The sequence below is a fragment of the Protomyctophum parallelum genome (genome assembly GCF_964188405.1).
Source record: "Protomyctophum parallelum genome assembly, chromosome: 14".
In the NCBI taxonomy this organism is placed as follows: Eukaryota; Metazoa; Chordata; class Actinopteri; order Myctophiformes; family Myctophidae; genus Protomyctophum; species Protomyctophum parallelum.
The window spans coordinates 29532920-29545604 of NC_139709.1; the positions used below are offsets into that span (position 1 = coordinate 29532920).

At 41.5% G+C, this 12685-nt stretch overlaps 1 protein-coding gene across 1 annotated transcript; it reads left to right on the forward strand.

Moving 5' to 3' along the window:
* The first annotated feature begins 707 nt into the window (after positions 1-707).
* On the forward strand, positions 708-10981 carry prkab2 (protein kinase, AMP-activated, beta 2 non-catalytic subunit). Its single transcript, XM_083781683.1, has 8 exons — positions 708-790; positions 2234-2405; positions 3094-3248; positions 3921-4014; positions 4850-4961; positions 5676-5809; positions 6409-6477; positions 8979-10981. Exons 2-8 carry the CDS (start codon positions 2244-2246, stop codon positions 9054-9056), a joined length of 804 nt encoding a protein of 267 aa, XP_083637809.1. The 5' UTR covers positions 708-790; positions 2234-2243; the 3' UTR covers positions 9057-10981.
* The last annotated feature ends 1704 nt before the right edge of the window (positions 10982-12685 follow it).

Below are 12685 nucleotides of genomic sequence, written 5' to 3' on the forward strand. Positions count from 1 at the left end.
GGGTCATTCCGCCAATCATGATCGAGCGGGGCGGGCCTTGGTGTGTGTTCTGTTGGCCTGTTCCATGCTTAGAGTAGATATATATACTCTATGGTTCCATGTCCCCCCACTGACTACTGTGTGCAATCCGTGCATGTGCACATCTTGTTACCAGGGCAGATCGGGGGGTTTTCCAAATCACCCAAATCACTGAATACTCCTTTAAGCTTTTAGATTGGCTATTTTTGCTACTTCTGTGTGACATGATGACAACGTTGGGTGTTAATTTATGAAAATAAGTTAAAAAAAATCACACCCATGTGAAGTGAGGGGCGCTAATATATTAAAGTCTAACTCATGTTGCTTACGCAAAATGACGTAAGTAGGCACAAAATGAAAAAAAAAGGGAAATGTTTTCCCTTCAGGCTTCATTGTCAATTGCCTTTATTAAACAAACATTGAACTAAAGACAAACATTAAACCAGTATATAGGAGGGACTAGCGCAGGGCCCCTCAAAAATATAGAGATATTAGAAGTTTCTGCCGGACAGCAATGCAGCCTCCTGGAATGAGTTTGGAAATAGTGGCCCTCTCTCTCCCCACGGACCCCACCATGAAAGTTGCCCACGTTCAAATATTACTCCGTAAATGTCCGCTGGAGGGCGGTGTTGGCCATTAAATGGAGCACTGGTCAAGAATAAGCCACACGCACGCACGTCATGATTGTCCTAACCGGGCGCCGTAGTTAGAACTCCATGCTGAAGGAGAGAGGGTCTTCTAGTAAACAAAAATAAACAAACATTATTTACGGGTGAGTTGAGTTGTTTCACAATGGTTTTGCTATGACGACAACAACGTAGTATTTTAATATGTGTTGCTTGAGCTGCGATGTTTATTTATTTATCGGTGGTTTAGTCTTACTGGCTAACCCTAGCTAATTGAGCGATGCTAAAAATAGACGTTGTGTCCTGTAAGAGTAAAGCATTATCTGTAGCTGTAAATATAATTGTGAGCTTCGAAACGGGGCTAGATTTAAAAAGATGTTTATTATTCATTGACTATGTTTGTGTTCATTTGTAGTGGTTCTTTGTCGGTGTGTGTGTGTATATATAAGGCAGGTAGGTAGGATTACTGTTAGCTATGACGATGCAGGGTCAGCTGAAACTTGTTTCTCGATCGGTTAGTAAGTTGGATGTTTTCAAACATTTCAATAAATAATAATTGCATATTAGGTCACGGACCCCCATTTGATACGATTTTCAATATCGACCTGCTATAGTGACCCCAAAGGTTAATTTGTTTTTTATTCTGCTGATGTTGTCATGTTAGAAAATAGAAATAGAGCTGCAGAGTTGTATCCTGACCAGATGGATCTCCACAGCCAAAACAAATAGCCCTGGCCTTGGGGCAGATCGGTCTGGACTCTGGCACTCCTCCTCACTTTGAATTTTATTTCCTTCACCCCCAGAGTTGTGGGTGACCAATCTCAACTATTCAAAGTGGGATTTTTGTTGTTGTGGTGTTCCAATCTGTTTGCTCCATGGAAAAGAACTGCCACATCGAAGTTCCAGACTACACTGCTGGCCATGCCATGCTAGTAGCCCCTCTCGGAACCCCCCGTAAAGATTCTGACATTTGGATGTCTTCACGATCAGTTCGTTAGCCCAAGACATCCAAATGTCAGAATCTTTACGGGGATATACGGGGGTTCCGAGAGGAGCTAGCAGAGTTGAGTGACCAGATTAGACCAATCATGATTCATGTCAAACTATTTATATGTTAAATAATCTTAATTTGCTGGCTTGCAGGAAAGACACATTCCACAATTGAAGCAATGTTTTCTGTCTATCAGTAATGTTTTCTAGCCCATTTAGGATTTTTGAGGGGTGCCCCTGTCTGTCTGTATGAGCACTGAATGTGCTCAGCTGATTGACTCATACATGTGATGTATGATGATACGGTGGAAGTGCCCCAAGTGTGATTTTGTTTTTTTTATTGTCATGGCCCTTTCAAGACCCCTTTTGGGGTAGTTGTTTGTTGCTATTTTATATAGTAACAATTTTGTTTTTATAATGACTTTGAATACATATTTGAAGTTCATCAGAAAACTTTTAGAAGGCATTTTTAGAATTGGCCCTCAGGTCTAAAATGGGCTAGTTAAATGATCATGGGTATCACCATTGACAGTGTCAATGTTTTACAGCTAAATCGTCATGGGTATTACACCAGTGACAGAGTGTGTGATGTTTTACAGCTAAATCGTCATGGGTAACACCAGTGACAGAGTGTCTGGGGACCGCCACGGTGCTAAAACACACCGCTCCGACAGTGGCGGCAGCCACAAAGACCATGAACCCAGCGGCAAGATCATGGTGGACAGCACCGATGACCCCAACATCTTCAACACCCACGGCCCAGAGTCCAAGGTACAGTGCCTGCCACCAACCAAGTGCTCTTATTTTTCATTCCACAGACCAGAAGACAGAGTGCTCTGGCCACGTTCAGGTGTTTAGACAGATGTCTGGTGAACCTGAAAACAAATTCCACCTGCACAAAAGTTTTATTTACCTGCCAGGGGCAGGTGGGCAACTCTCAGTGTTAATGCATGTACTACTGTACTGTATATCAGGGGTCGGTAACCTTTTTGACATGAAGTGCCATGTTTTTATTGTCTTGATTGTCAGTGTGCCATATCAACATGACGTTTAATTAGGCTATGAACCACATCAAAATGTTATATTTCCAACTGATTTTGACAGTTTTCTCCTTTTGAAATATTTTCTTTCACATCAGGATGTAATGATAATTAGACCCAGGCCAAGAGCAATAACCCAACTATCTCTCAGACTTCCTCCCCAGTCAGAGTTCAGAGTTTGAATGAATGTAGAATTATGTGCAGGATGTAAATTGCATACAGAATTGAGGAAACTTAATTTAGTTGACTACATATTTTTAAATATTTGCATTTTAAACCAAAAATCATCTCTCTCACACTTATGCCAGTGTTCCAGTGATCACCCTCCCCTGTGCCAACGTTGGCACCCGTGCATGAGGTTTCCTACCCCTGCTGTATATAGTGCTATAGTTATTTAGTATGTGTTTTTCTCACTGCAGACATCTGGAGAGAAGGATCCGGACCTGGATGATCTGGTGAAGACGGGTCCTCCTCAGGCCAGACCCACGGTCATCCGCTGGGCCGGTGGGGGGAAGGAGGTCTACATAGCAGGCTCCTTTAACAACTGGAACACCAAGATCCCCCTCAATAAGAGGTAAACGCCACAACTCTATCACGTTTAACCCATTTAGACCTGACTTTGAAATTTAAAAAATGTCTTCTAAATCCTGTCAGTTTTCTGAAATACCTATATGTTTCTATATCAGTGCAGTGGTGCTCAATATTTCATGTCAAGGACCCCAGAAACTATGTATTTGGCCACCGACCCCCATCATATGCCGCGCTATGAGCTTGTAGATCTGCTATCTTTCAATAGCTAAACTAGTGTAAAAACATTCTTAAACATTTGTTCAAATATGGCATTTCTTGGAATTTTCTTTTATTTCTTCATGAAATTACTGAAATTAATTCATGACAACAATTTCTTTCTTGGGAATGAATTAATTTAAATAATAATTAAAAAGAAAATCTAGGAAACATAAAATAACGGGACCCATAAAAATGTGTCCGGACCAGTGCAGTATGCACTGCGATTCTATACAGTAAAATCCTCAGTGGTGATTTACTCTTTATTTTACCATGTAACATTCCACAACTACAGAATTTTCCATGAAATAAAAATTGTACCATTATGTAAGGAAGCTTTTCCAGATGAGCAAGTACTTCATACTTGGATTTAATACAGCTTTATACTTTGTTGCTTATTTATTACAGATTTATACTTTACGCACAAGCATAAATGGTTTATCTCCAATCTTTCCAAAAGCCACAATGACTTTGTCGCCATCCTGGACCTTCCAGAAGGAGAGCACCAGTACAAGTTCTTTGTGGACGGACAGTGGGTCCACGACCCATCAGAGGTACAGTACGTAACAGTACAGCATTACATTGAATACATGATAGGACCACAATGGAAACAAGCCCCCTGGAACGACGTTTTTGTGTTATTTTGTCTGTTTACATTTCTGACTAATAAAGTATTCAATCAATCAAAAACCCGATAAGATTCTGTCCGTATCCGGACATAACTCGGACGGCGCTGAGTCAACTGAAGGTGATTTTTTTTTGCAACACTAGCTACGGCGTCTCGCTCGCCTGAGCTCACTCTGCGGTGCCTCCCATGCAGTGTTGTTTTTGGCAGCAAATTTTGATTTTAGTTTTAGTCATAGTCTCTTGAATAATTTTCATTTAGTTTCAGTCAACATTTTAGTCACCTGGAATGTTTAAATATCATAAGATTTTAGTCGACTAAATCTACTGTTGATGCTGTCGTAATGGCTGATTTTACACTTGCTAAAAATAGCCGATCTACAAGCTCACAACGCGTCGCAGGCTGCAACGCGTTGTGAGCTTGTAGATTGGCTATTTTCAGCATGCAACCAGGTGTAAAATGACTTATACTGGATCTCTTGTCCATTAGTCCATTAGTCCATTAGTCCCTTCCTGACATTTTAGTCTAGTTTCTATTTGTTGACGAAATTGTCAATACATTTTGTCTTAGTTGTAGTCATCATAGATTAGTTTTCATGTAATTTCGTTTTAGTTTTAGTCGACGAAATCAACACTGCTCTCATGGCTAAAATCACCTTCAGGTGGCGCGCCTCCCGTCGGTTTTCCATCTGACTGGTTTTCCAGTCGTACTGTGACATGTAAATATCAGTGATATGGCTGATTGTGTTGGTTCCCTGTGTGCAGCCGGTGGTAACCAGTCAGCTGGGCACCATCAACAACCTCATCCAGGTGAAGAAGTCTGACTTCGAGGTGTTTGACGCCTTGCAGGTGGACTCTCTGGAGTCTCTGGACTCAGGTCAGCTGCTTTAATCACTGAAACCACTTGGTCATGCTCTTTTTATCACACCACACCAAATCTCAAAATTGGCCACGTTTGCTGTTAACCTTGAATGCGCCGGGAATTAAAAAAAAATAATGTCGCTATAATGCCCGGCAGATGAGGCAGATTTTACTCTTACTGAAGAGCCCTGCCCGGGTCCCATTCCCCGGAACGGAACATTGCCGTTATGATCAAAACCATTGCACCACTGGTTTAACCATTGTTTATCATTAACTTTATCTACTGTAGCTCTAACACTCTGTCTCATTAGAGGCTGTCTGTGTGCGTGTGTGTGTGTGTGTGTGTGTGTGTGTGTGTGTGTGTGTGTGTGTGTCTGTCTGTCTGTCTGTCTGTCTGTCTGTCTGTCTGTCTGTCTGTCTGTCTGTCCGTCTGCTTCGCTCGCTGCACACTGGCGGCAGCTGCACCACAGTTGCTCCTGGGTCCTAATGTCCTAGGCTGCGCTGCTATTATAAATGTAGCCTTGCCCAAAGCACAACAAATATGTGACAAATTTGACCTGGGGGCCAGAATCTAAAGCTCTAGGCTCAAAATCCTTGATCTTATCATTCTGGTTGAGACCCTTCAACGCACCAAAAGAGTCAGAGTGCGCTGGTAACAGTATATCCACATTCAGCTCTTACACATGGCTTCATGAATGTATTTTGAAGTCCTGTGTGTCTGTTCCCACAGATCTGTCCAGTTCGCCTCCGGGACCGTACGGTCAGGAGCAGTACATGTTCAGACCGGAGGAGCGCTTCAAAGCCCCACCCATCCTCCCCCCTCACCTGCTTCAAGTCATCCTCAACAAGGACACCAACATATCTGTAAGCCTCCTCCTCTGTGTGTCTATAACGTTTTCATGACCCCAGAATGTAAATGTAACTGCCGTAATGTAATTTTTGTTTTAATATTGCTGCGAGGTTAATATTACAAAATACAGCTCACAATATATAAACATATGGCTGTGGTAGCACACCATGGTGGTAGCACTCTTTCATGTCAAAGACCCCCAAATTGACACCTATTAGCCCGCGGACCCCCATTAGAAAATATATGCCAGGGACCCTCCGTAAGAGAGTTTTTACGGCTCTAGCAGTGATTCTCAACCCGTTTAATTTCAAGGACCCCCAGTTTGACATGCATTAGTCTACGGACTTTGACCTATTACGCCTCAGCCAAAAGCAACAGTACGATTGTGTTCAGAGTACACACTGTTTATTTCACGTTTGGTCGGCTCCGTACCACAATTAATAATGTTATTATTAGATTATCGCCAAAAACGGTTACATGGATGTGTGTGGGGCTCTGTTGTCAATAGGAACAAGGCAATTTGTCATGTATATATATAATTGATAACTGAGTTATCTCTCTCTCTCTCTCTCTCTCTCTCTCTCTCTCTCTCTCTCTCACACACACATGGCAGTGTGACCCTGCACTTTTGCCTGAACCAAACCACGTGATGCTGAACCATCTGTATGCCCTGTCCATAAAGGTAGGTTGGCTTTGAACCCGGCAAAATAACGGCCTTGTCAGATTGAAAAAGGTGCACACGGTTTCGAGAGGCACCACCGAGCAAGTCGCCATGCAGAGGGTCAGTCCAATTTATAAAATAAAAAAAAGGTTTTAGAATTACTGATTACATTTGTAATATCGGCCTTAAAAGCGTTAAAAACTGTGTCAGTAGTTGCTAATCTCACATTAGGATTAGTGATGTTGAACTTTTGGATTGTAGGCATCTGGCCATGATTTCAATATTACGAATTAATATTTATTAATACAATATTATCAATCACATTTATCTCTGGTGTTCCTGTAAGTGAGGAACTGGAATTCATTAAATGCATGGCAAAAAAATAAAAAAAATTATAGAGCAGAAACCAATTCAAACAAAGCAGATTCTACCTTTTCTTCTGGTAAACGTATGTCATGTTACACTGATGTTGGTGAACTATCACTGTACTGTATGTTGTGCGCTAGAGATCTTCTTTTCAGTGGATGATATAACATGAATAGAGCTTTACCGTATATGTCTGAAAAGGGTACATACTAGGACTCTATTTTTTTTTTATATACAGTATATTGGCATAATCTGCTTTGCATTCATCTTTGTACTAAACGTGTTATTCTGAGACCTATTTTTCTATGCAACAAGAGAACGGGCCACCCTGTTCTCCATTCGCAGAGCACAGGAGCATTATTATATGATAGTCAGCTACAGTATACAGCCACGGTTCTACCAAAGTTCAACATCATTGCCTGACGAGTACCCACCCCCAGGCTATTATGGACCCCTTGTCCCTTCCTCTGAAAACGTGTGTCTAATTGTGGTAATCGAGAGGAGCAACATAATACGCTTCCTCTCCAGCCCAGTGCCAGAACACACAGATCATAAATCAAATGTTTACAGTAAACGGCTTGTAAGAGGATAGGTGAAGCTTAGCCTCCCGGCTCTTCCTAATGGAGCAAGGGGAGCTGCACCTGCAATGATCGAGTGTCTGCCATTGTTAGTTAGTTAGTTAGTTTCATTTATTGTCCACGTGTGGAAATTTGTCTTCGGTCTCAACAACAGTAAAAAACAAACGGTTACAACAACAGCAACAACAACACACAATTATTTTCTCATGGCAAAAAAGTGCAGGACAACAGTGGCAAATACAAAGGGAAAACAACAAATCTAGCGAGACATGGTATCATTTAGTGCCTTAATGGCATTAGGGATGAATTTTTAAAAGTGTTACGGTTAGCTTTTGGTACTTTGTACCGGCTACCAGAGGGAAGTAGTTCGAACTCCCTGCAGTCTGCAGAGTGGATGAGAGGGGTCGTTTGCTATCTTGACAGCTTTCTTACGAAGTACCTCCTTGTAGATACAGCTTAAATGTTTCTGTCTCTTCTTCCCAATGATCTTTGAGACTAGGTTCACTATTCGCTGCAGAAATTCATTTTTGTGCCAGCTCCATCGTTTTGCTTGTTTCCAGAAAGGAGAAAGAGAAGATGTGCTCCAGCGACGTGCACACATAGACATCAAAGGGGGCTTCAGCCCCTGCCCTTTTACCCTTCTGTAAAACAACTGAGAGACTGCCCTCTCCACACCATGAATTCAGAATTTACTATGGTGAAAGAAAAGAAAATCACACCCGTGTGAAACGAGTGGTGCAACTCCCCTCTCTCTCCCCCCCCCCCCCTCCTCTCTCTCTCTCTCGCTCGCTCTCTCTCTCTCTCTCTCTCTCGCTCTCTCTCTCTCTCTCTCTCTCTCTCTCTCTCTCTCTCTCTCATTAGCAGGCAACAGCGCCCCTACTGGTTCTCATTGTATGACGCTCATACATACATAGGTGAATACATAGGTGAACGTCACATACATAGGTGAACACGGACAAAGCTGTTCCTTGGAGTGGTTGCACCAGAAGGGAGCATTTAGGACAATTGCTTTTTTTCCGAAGTCTCCTGAACTTGGAACGCAGCATTTTGTGTTGAACAAATTTGTTTTCTAAATCCATGGCGTTCACCCCATCTCCAGTATATAATGAGTGCTGGGTTCTGCCCTGAAAATAGCAGATCTACAAGCTTGTAGCTTGTAGATCAGCTATTTTCGCTATTTGTTTTTGTGAGGTTAGGTGCATTAGCCCTGAAACATGACTGTCATCACGGAACTGAAGCCAGTTTTACGTGGTCGCTACATTTACAGTGAAAACGAGTACCGGTACATAAACATTCAGATTTCAAATATAAAGTACTCACCACGTGGGCCATGGGTGTTAGAAATGTGCTGGTACAGCGATTAGCATTGCTGCATTCCGCATTGTTTAATAAAAGTTTTATTTTTTTCAAACAGGGTGTGTTCGGGAAACTCACAGTTGCACACCGTGAGCGCACTCACCTATTAGTAGATCTGCTACCTTCTACGCTCAATAAACTTGGGGAAGGGGGTATTATGCCAGTATGCTACAGTACGTCCTAGCTCCACTCACTACTTCTCTTTTTCTGTTTGAACTGCAGGATGGTGTGATGGTGCTCAGCGCAACACACCGGTACAAGAAGAAATACGTCACGTCTCTGCTCTACAAGCCCATCTAAACCGCACCAACTCGCTCTACGGCGTGTTTGTATTCTACTGGATTTCCTTTTTTTTATCATCACATTTAGCCAAATGTTGCACTAAAGGGACAGTTTACGGGTCATCCAAAATGTAGACGGCTGTGAACCTGAGGCGAGATTTCAAAAAGGGCACATTTATCTCTTTCATTGGGCTCTGAGCAAAAGTAGCACTGACGAGGAGGGCTTTCTGGGGTGGATCCGCCACACCCAGCCTGTGTCTCCCACAGGCAGGCAGGCAGCTACCGTTTTTTTCACAGTCTGGAGAGTTCATCTGGTTCTGGCTGGGGTCCCGGAAGGCCTTTATTTTTTTTGACTGTCAGAGCAAGCAGGAGCTGGAAGTTCAACCACAATCTCAGACCTCACTAAGGGGTAACATGCGACTGCGTGCGTGCGCTTCCTGGGGATTCGATTGCATGTTAATTGGTCATAAGCATAAAGGCAATTTGATTTGGTTTTGTCAATGTTTTTTTTTAGGATTATATTTAGGCCTGTTTCTGGCATAGCTGTATGGAAGTGTGTACATTATTCATCATGGCTTTAAAAGACTTTGAGAGTGTGGTTATTATTGGAGTGGCTGAACCGGCCCATTTGTTACAGTGTTGTGTCCTCGCATCACATCCTCTCTGTGAAACGGATACAATTGTATGGTTTGTAATGTTTTCAGTCTGATCAAGGCCATACGATGGCCACCGGCTGAGCTTGGATCCCAATGAGCACAGCAGACATGGATTTAAAGGATCATGTGCCTTGTGCAATACACTGGGCTGTAGAATGAAACGTAGTATACATTTTAACGCTCTAATCTGAATACATTCTGACTCATTCAAAGTCATCGACAGTCGCAGACATATTTACTCCAAATTATATCTCTGTGATTTATAATAACAATTCCCCTAAAAAAATTAGTTGATATTTTATTTTATTGCATCTAGTAATGGCCAAATCTGCGGATAAGAAAAACAAAATTGGGGTTTTTGTTCCCTGAGCAGGTGGATTTCATAACAATCAGGAGACCCTTTTTTTGTTTTTTATTAAAAAAGGAATCTGTAAAGGAATCTGTACATTTTTAACATTTGTTGCGAGCTCATGTCAGCGGATAATCTGGGCGGCATTCGTCCCATTTTATTTTTGTATCTTTATCCCTTTACAATTAGACAATGCTGTAGACGAGAGCCTAGGATTACAAATCCCCCAAATTTGAATTTGAGTTTGACCGTTTCGTCAATTCCAAAATCACCTTCCCACCACTTTAACATTGGCTCGTGTTCTCTCTTTGAAGGGCTTATGGACAGAGAATGGAGAAACTAAAGGCTCATTCATAGTATGGATTTTCGGTGGTGAGGTGATCACCGAAATACAACATGACGTCACGAGCCGCGGTGTAGAGCAAACCACCGCCCCAGCCCTTCTCTCTGTTTTTACTCACTACCGCTCAACGTTATTTCAGCTCCGGTGGTTACCTTACCACCGGAGCAGTGGTCACCTCATCACCGTAACTACAGACTATGAATGAGCCTTAAGATTTCCAATTGCGCTTTTTGTTTTCATTCTGCCGTTGCCTTTATCTCGACAACGCTGTAAGCACTTTACCCGTCCTGAGGGTTAGGAGCAGGAGACTCCTGCTTTGTACTCGGCCGTACACGGTGGGGCACGCCAAAAGTAGCCGATCTAGAAACTTGCGAGCTGAAAAGTAACAAAGTGTATTTACATTTACTTGAGTACTGTACTTGAGTAATGTTTTGGGAGAGTCTGTACATTACTTGAGTATGTTTTGGATACTTTCGCTCCTCTACATTTATAGAGAGAAGACTAACGCACACCCGGCAGGCAATTTGGAGCAGGTGCGATGATGACAAAGAGTATACAATGTGGAAGAAGGGACATCCGCACACTGCCACTTGCTAGTTCAGAGCAATTTTATTGAGCAACGTTTCGGTCAAGCCTGAGGAAGGTCGCAAGACCGAAACGTTGCTCAATAAAATTGCTCTGAACTAGCAAGTGGCAGTGTGCGGATGTCCCTTCTTCCACATTGCTCCTCTACATTTCAAAGACAAATATAATGTACTTTTGACTCGACCACACTTCTAGGAGGGATGTAAAGTACCTTATGAAATAACCACTTGAGCCCTATTACAAATTGTAGATCTACAAACTCACAACGTGTCACATCGCAAAACACATTGTGAGCTTGTATATCTGCTATTTTCACTATTGGTGCTATTTATTTTTGAACATTTCATGGAAAGTCTTTGACATCAATTACTGGGGTTAAGCATTTAGTTTTTGCCAGTGTTTTCCACCACTGGTACACTGGAGTATGAATCAAGAGGTTGACAGCTTTACACTATGCAGCATACTATTGTAGTAGCTACTGATTACTTCCCCCCCCCCCCCCCATTTTTTCATTTTTTTAGGTTGTGTAGTTTTCTAATATGCATTTTACAAATGTTGAGATTGCTGTGCTGCATTTTTGTGTGAATCTGCTTTCGAGTTTGTAGCCATTTAATCAGATAGGATTGCACTGTTTGTGTTTATATATATATATATATATATATATATATATATAGTTTTGCATGTATTGAATATCTGAATTATGACTAGACCCGTGCATGTCACGAGTGTGATCCTGTGCTTTTAAAAGTTTTGAATCAAATTCTTATTAATGAATGTTATAAAAACAGCTATCGTGTTTATAGCCTCTATATTATTTGCTTTGTCCTCATTTGATGCAGTACTACTACAGGAAGTATGTGACTGTGTGTAATGCCCAATGCAAAGTTCCCGATCCAACCGCATGTTGCCAGGCGGAAACCTTGTTTGTCCAAAACTGTTCCTTATTTTGCGATTTAAAATGGTGAAACTGGCTGATCCTACAGCTCACACCGTGTCGTGATGCATGTTTTGTAGATTTGCTGTTTTCTTCCTTTCTTTGTGTGTGACAGTGTGACATTCTTGTATTAAGTAGAGCATTCATTTATGGGGGGGGGGGGGGGGGAGAATACTAATATACCTCTAAAACATTAACATTGAGATACAAGCTTTCTGCCTGACGGCAATAGAAGGTTGGACATGGTGTTTTTCTCTTTTATTTTTTATTTTTATTTTTTGTTATACTACAAGGTTCCCACGGTCATGCAATTTCTCAAATTATTTTGAAATTAGAAAAACAATAAAGCTTTCCAGGCTAGCAAAAGCTTTGGAATTAATCCAATGTTTAGAAAAAATGTTATGACTATGCAAGTATGCATTGTTTTTGGTAATATTGTGGAAAGTTATGGAATTGATTTGAAGATTCTATGTTAAATATAATAATAAAAACAAATTGTGGGAGCCATGTATAAACATGTTCTGTAGCAGTGAAACATTCTCGTTCCATGCATTTTTAAGCTGTTTATTGTTGCCGTGCTTTTGTACATTTCATGAACATTTAGTTGGGTATTCCTGTACATGTTTCAGTATTTTCTGTTATTGTGGAATTGGAGAGATTTGCATTTTCAGTTATTTGATTTATTGTGGAATTAATTGTGGACAGAATTCTGAAATCCAACTACAAATATTCACCTTTTGAATGTACTGTAGGCTATGTATAGGCCTACTGATCAAGCCGT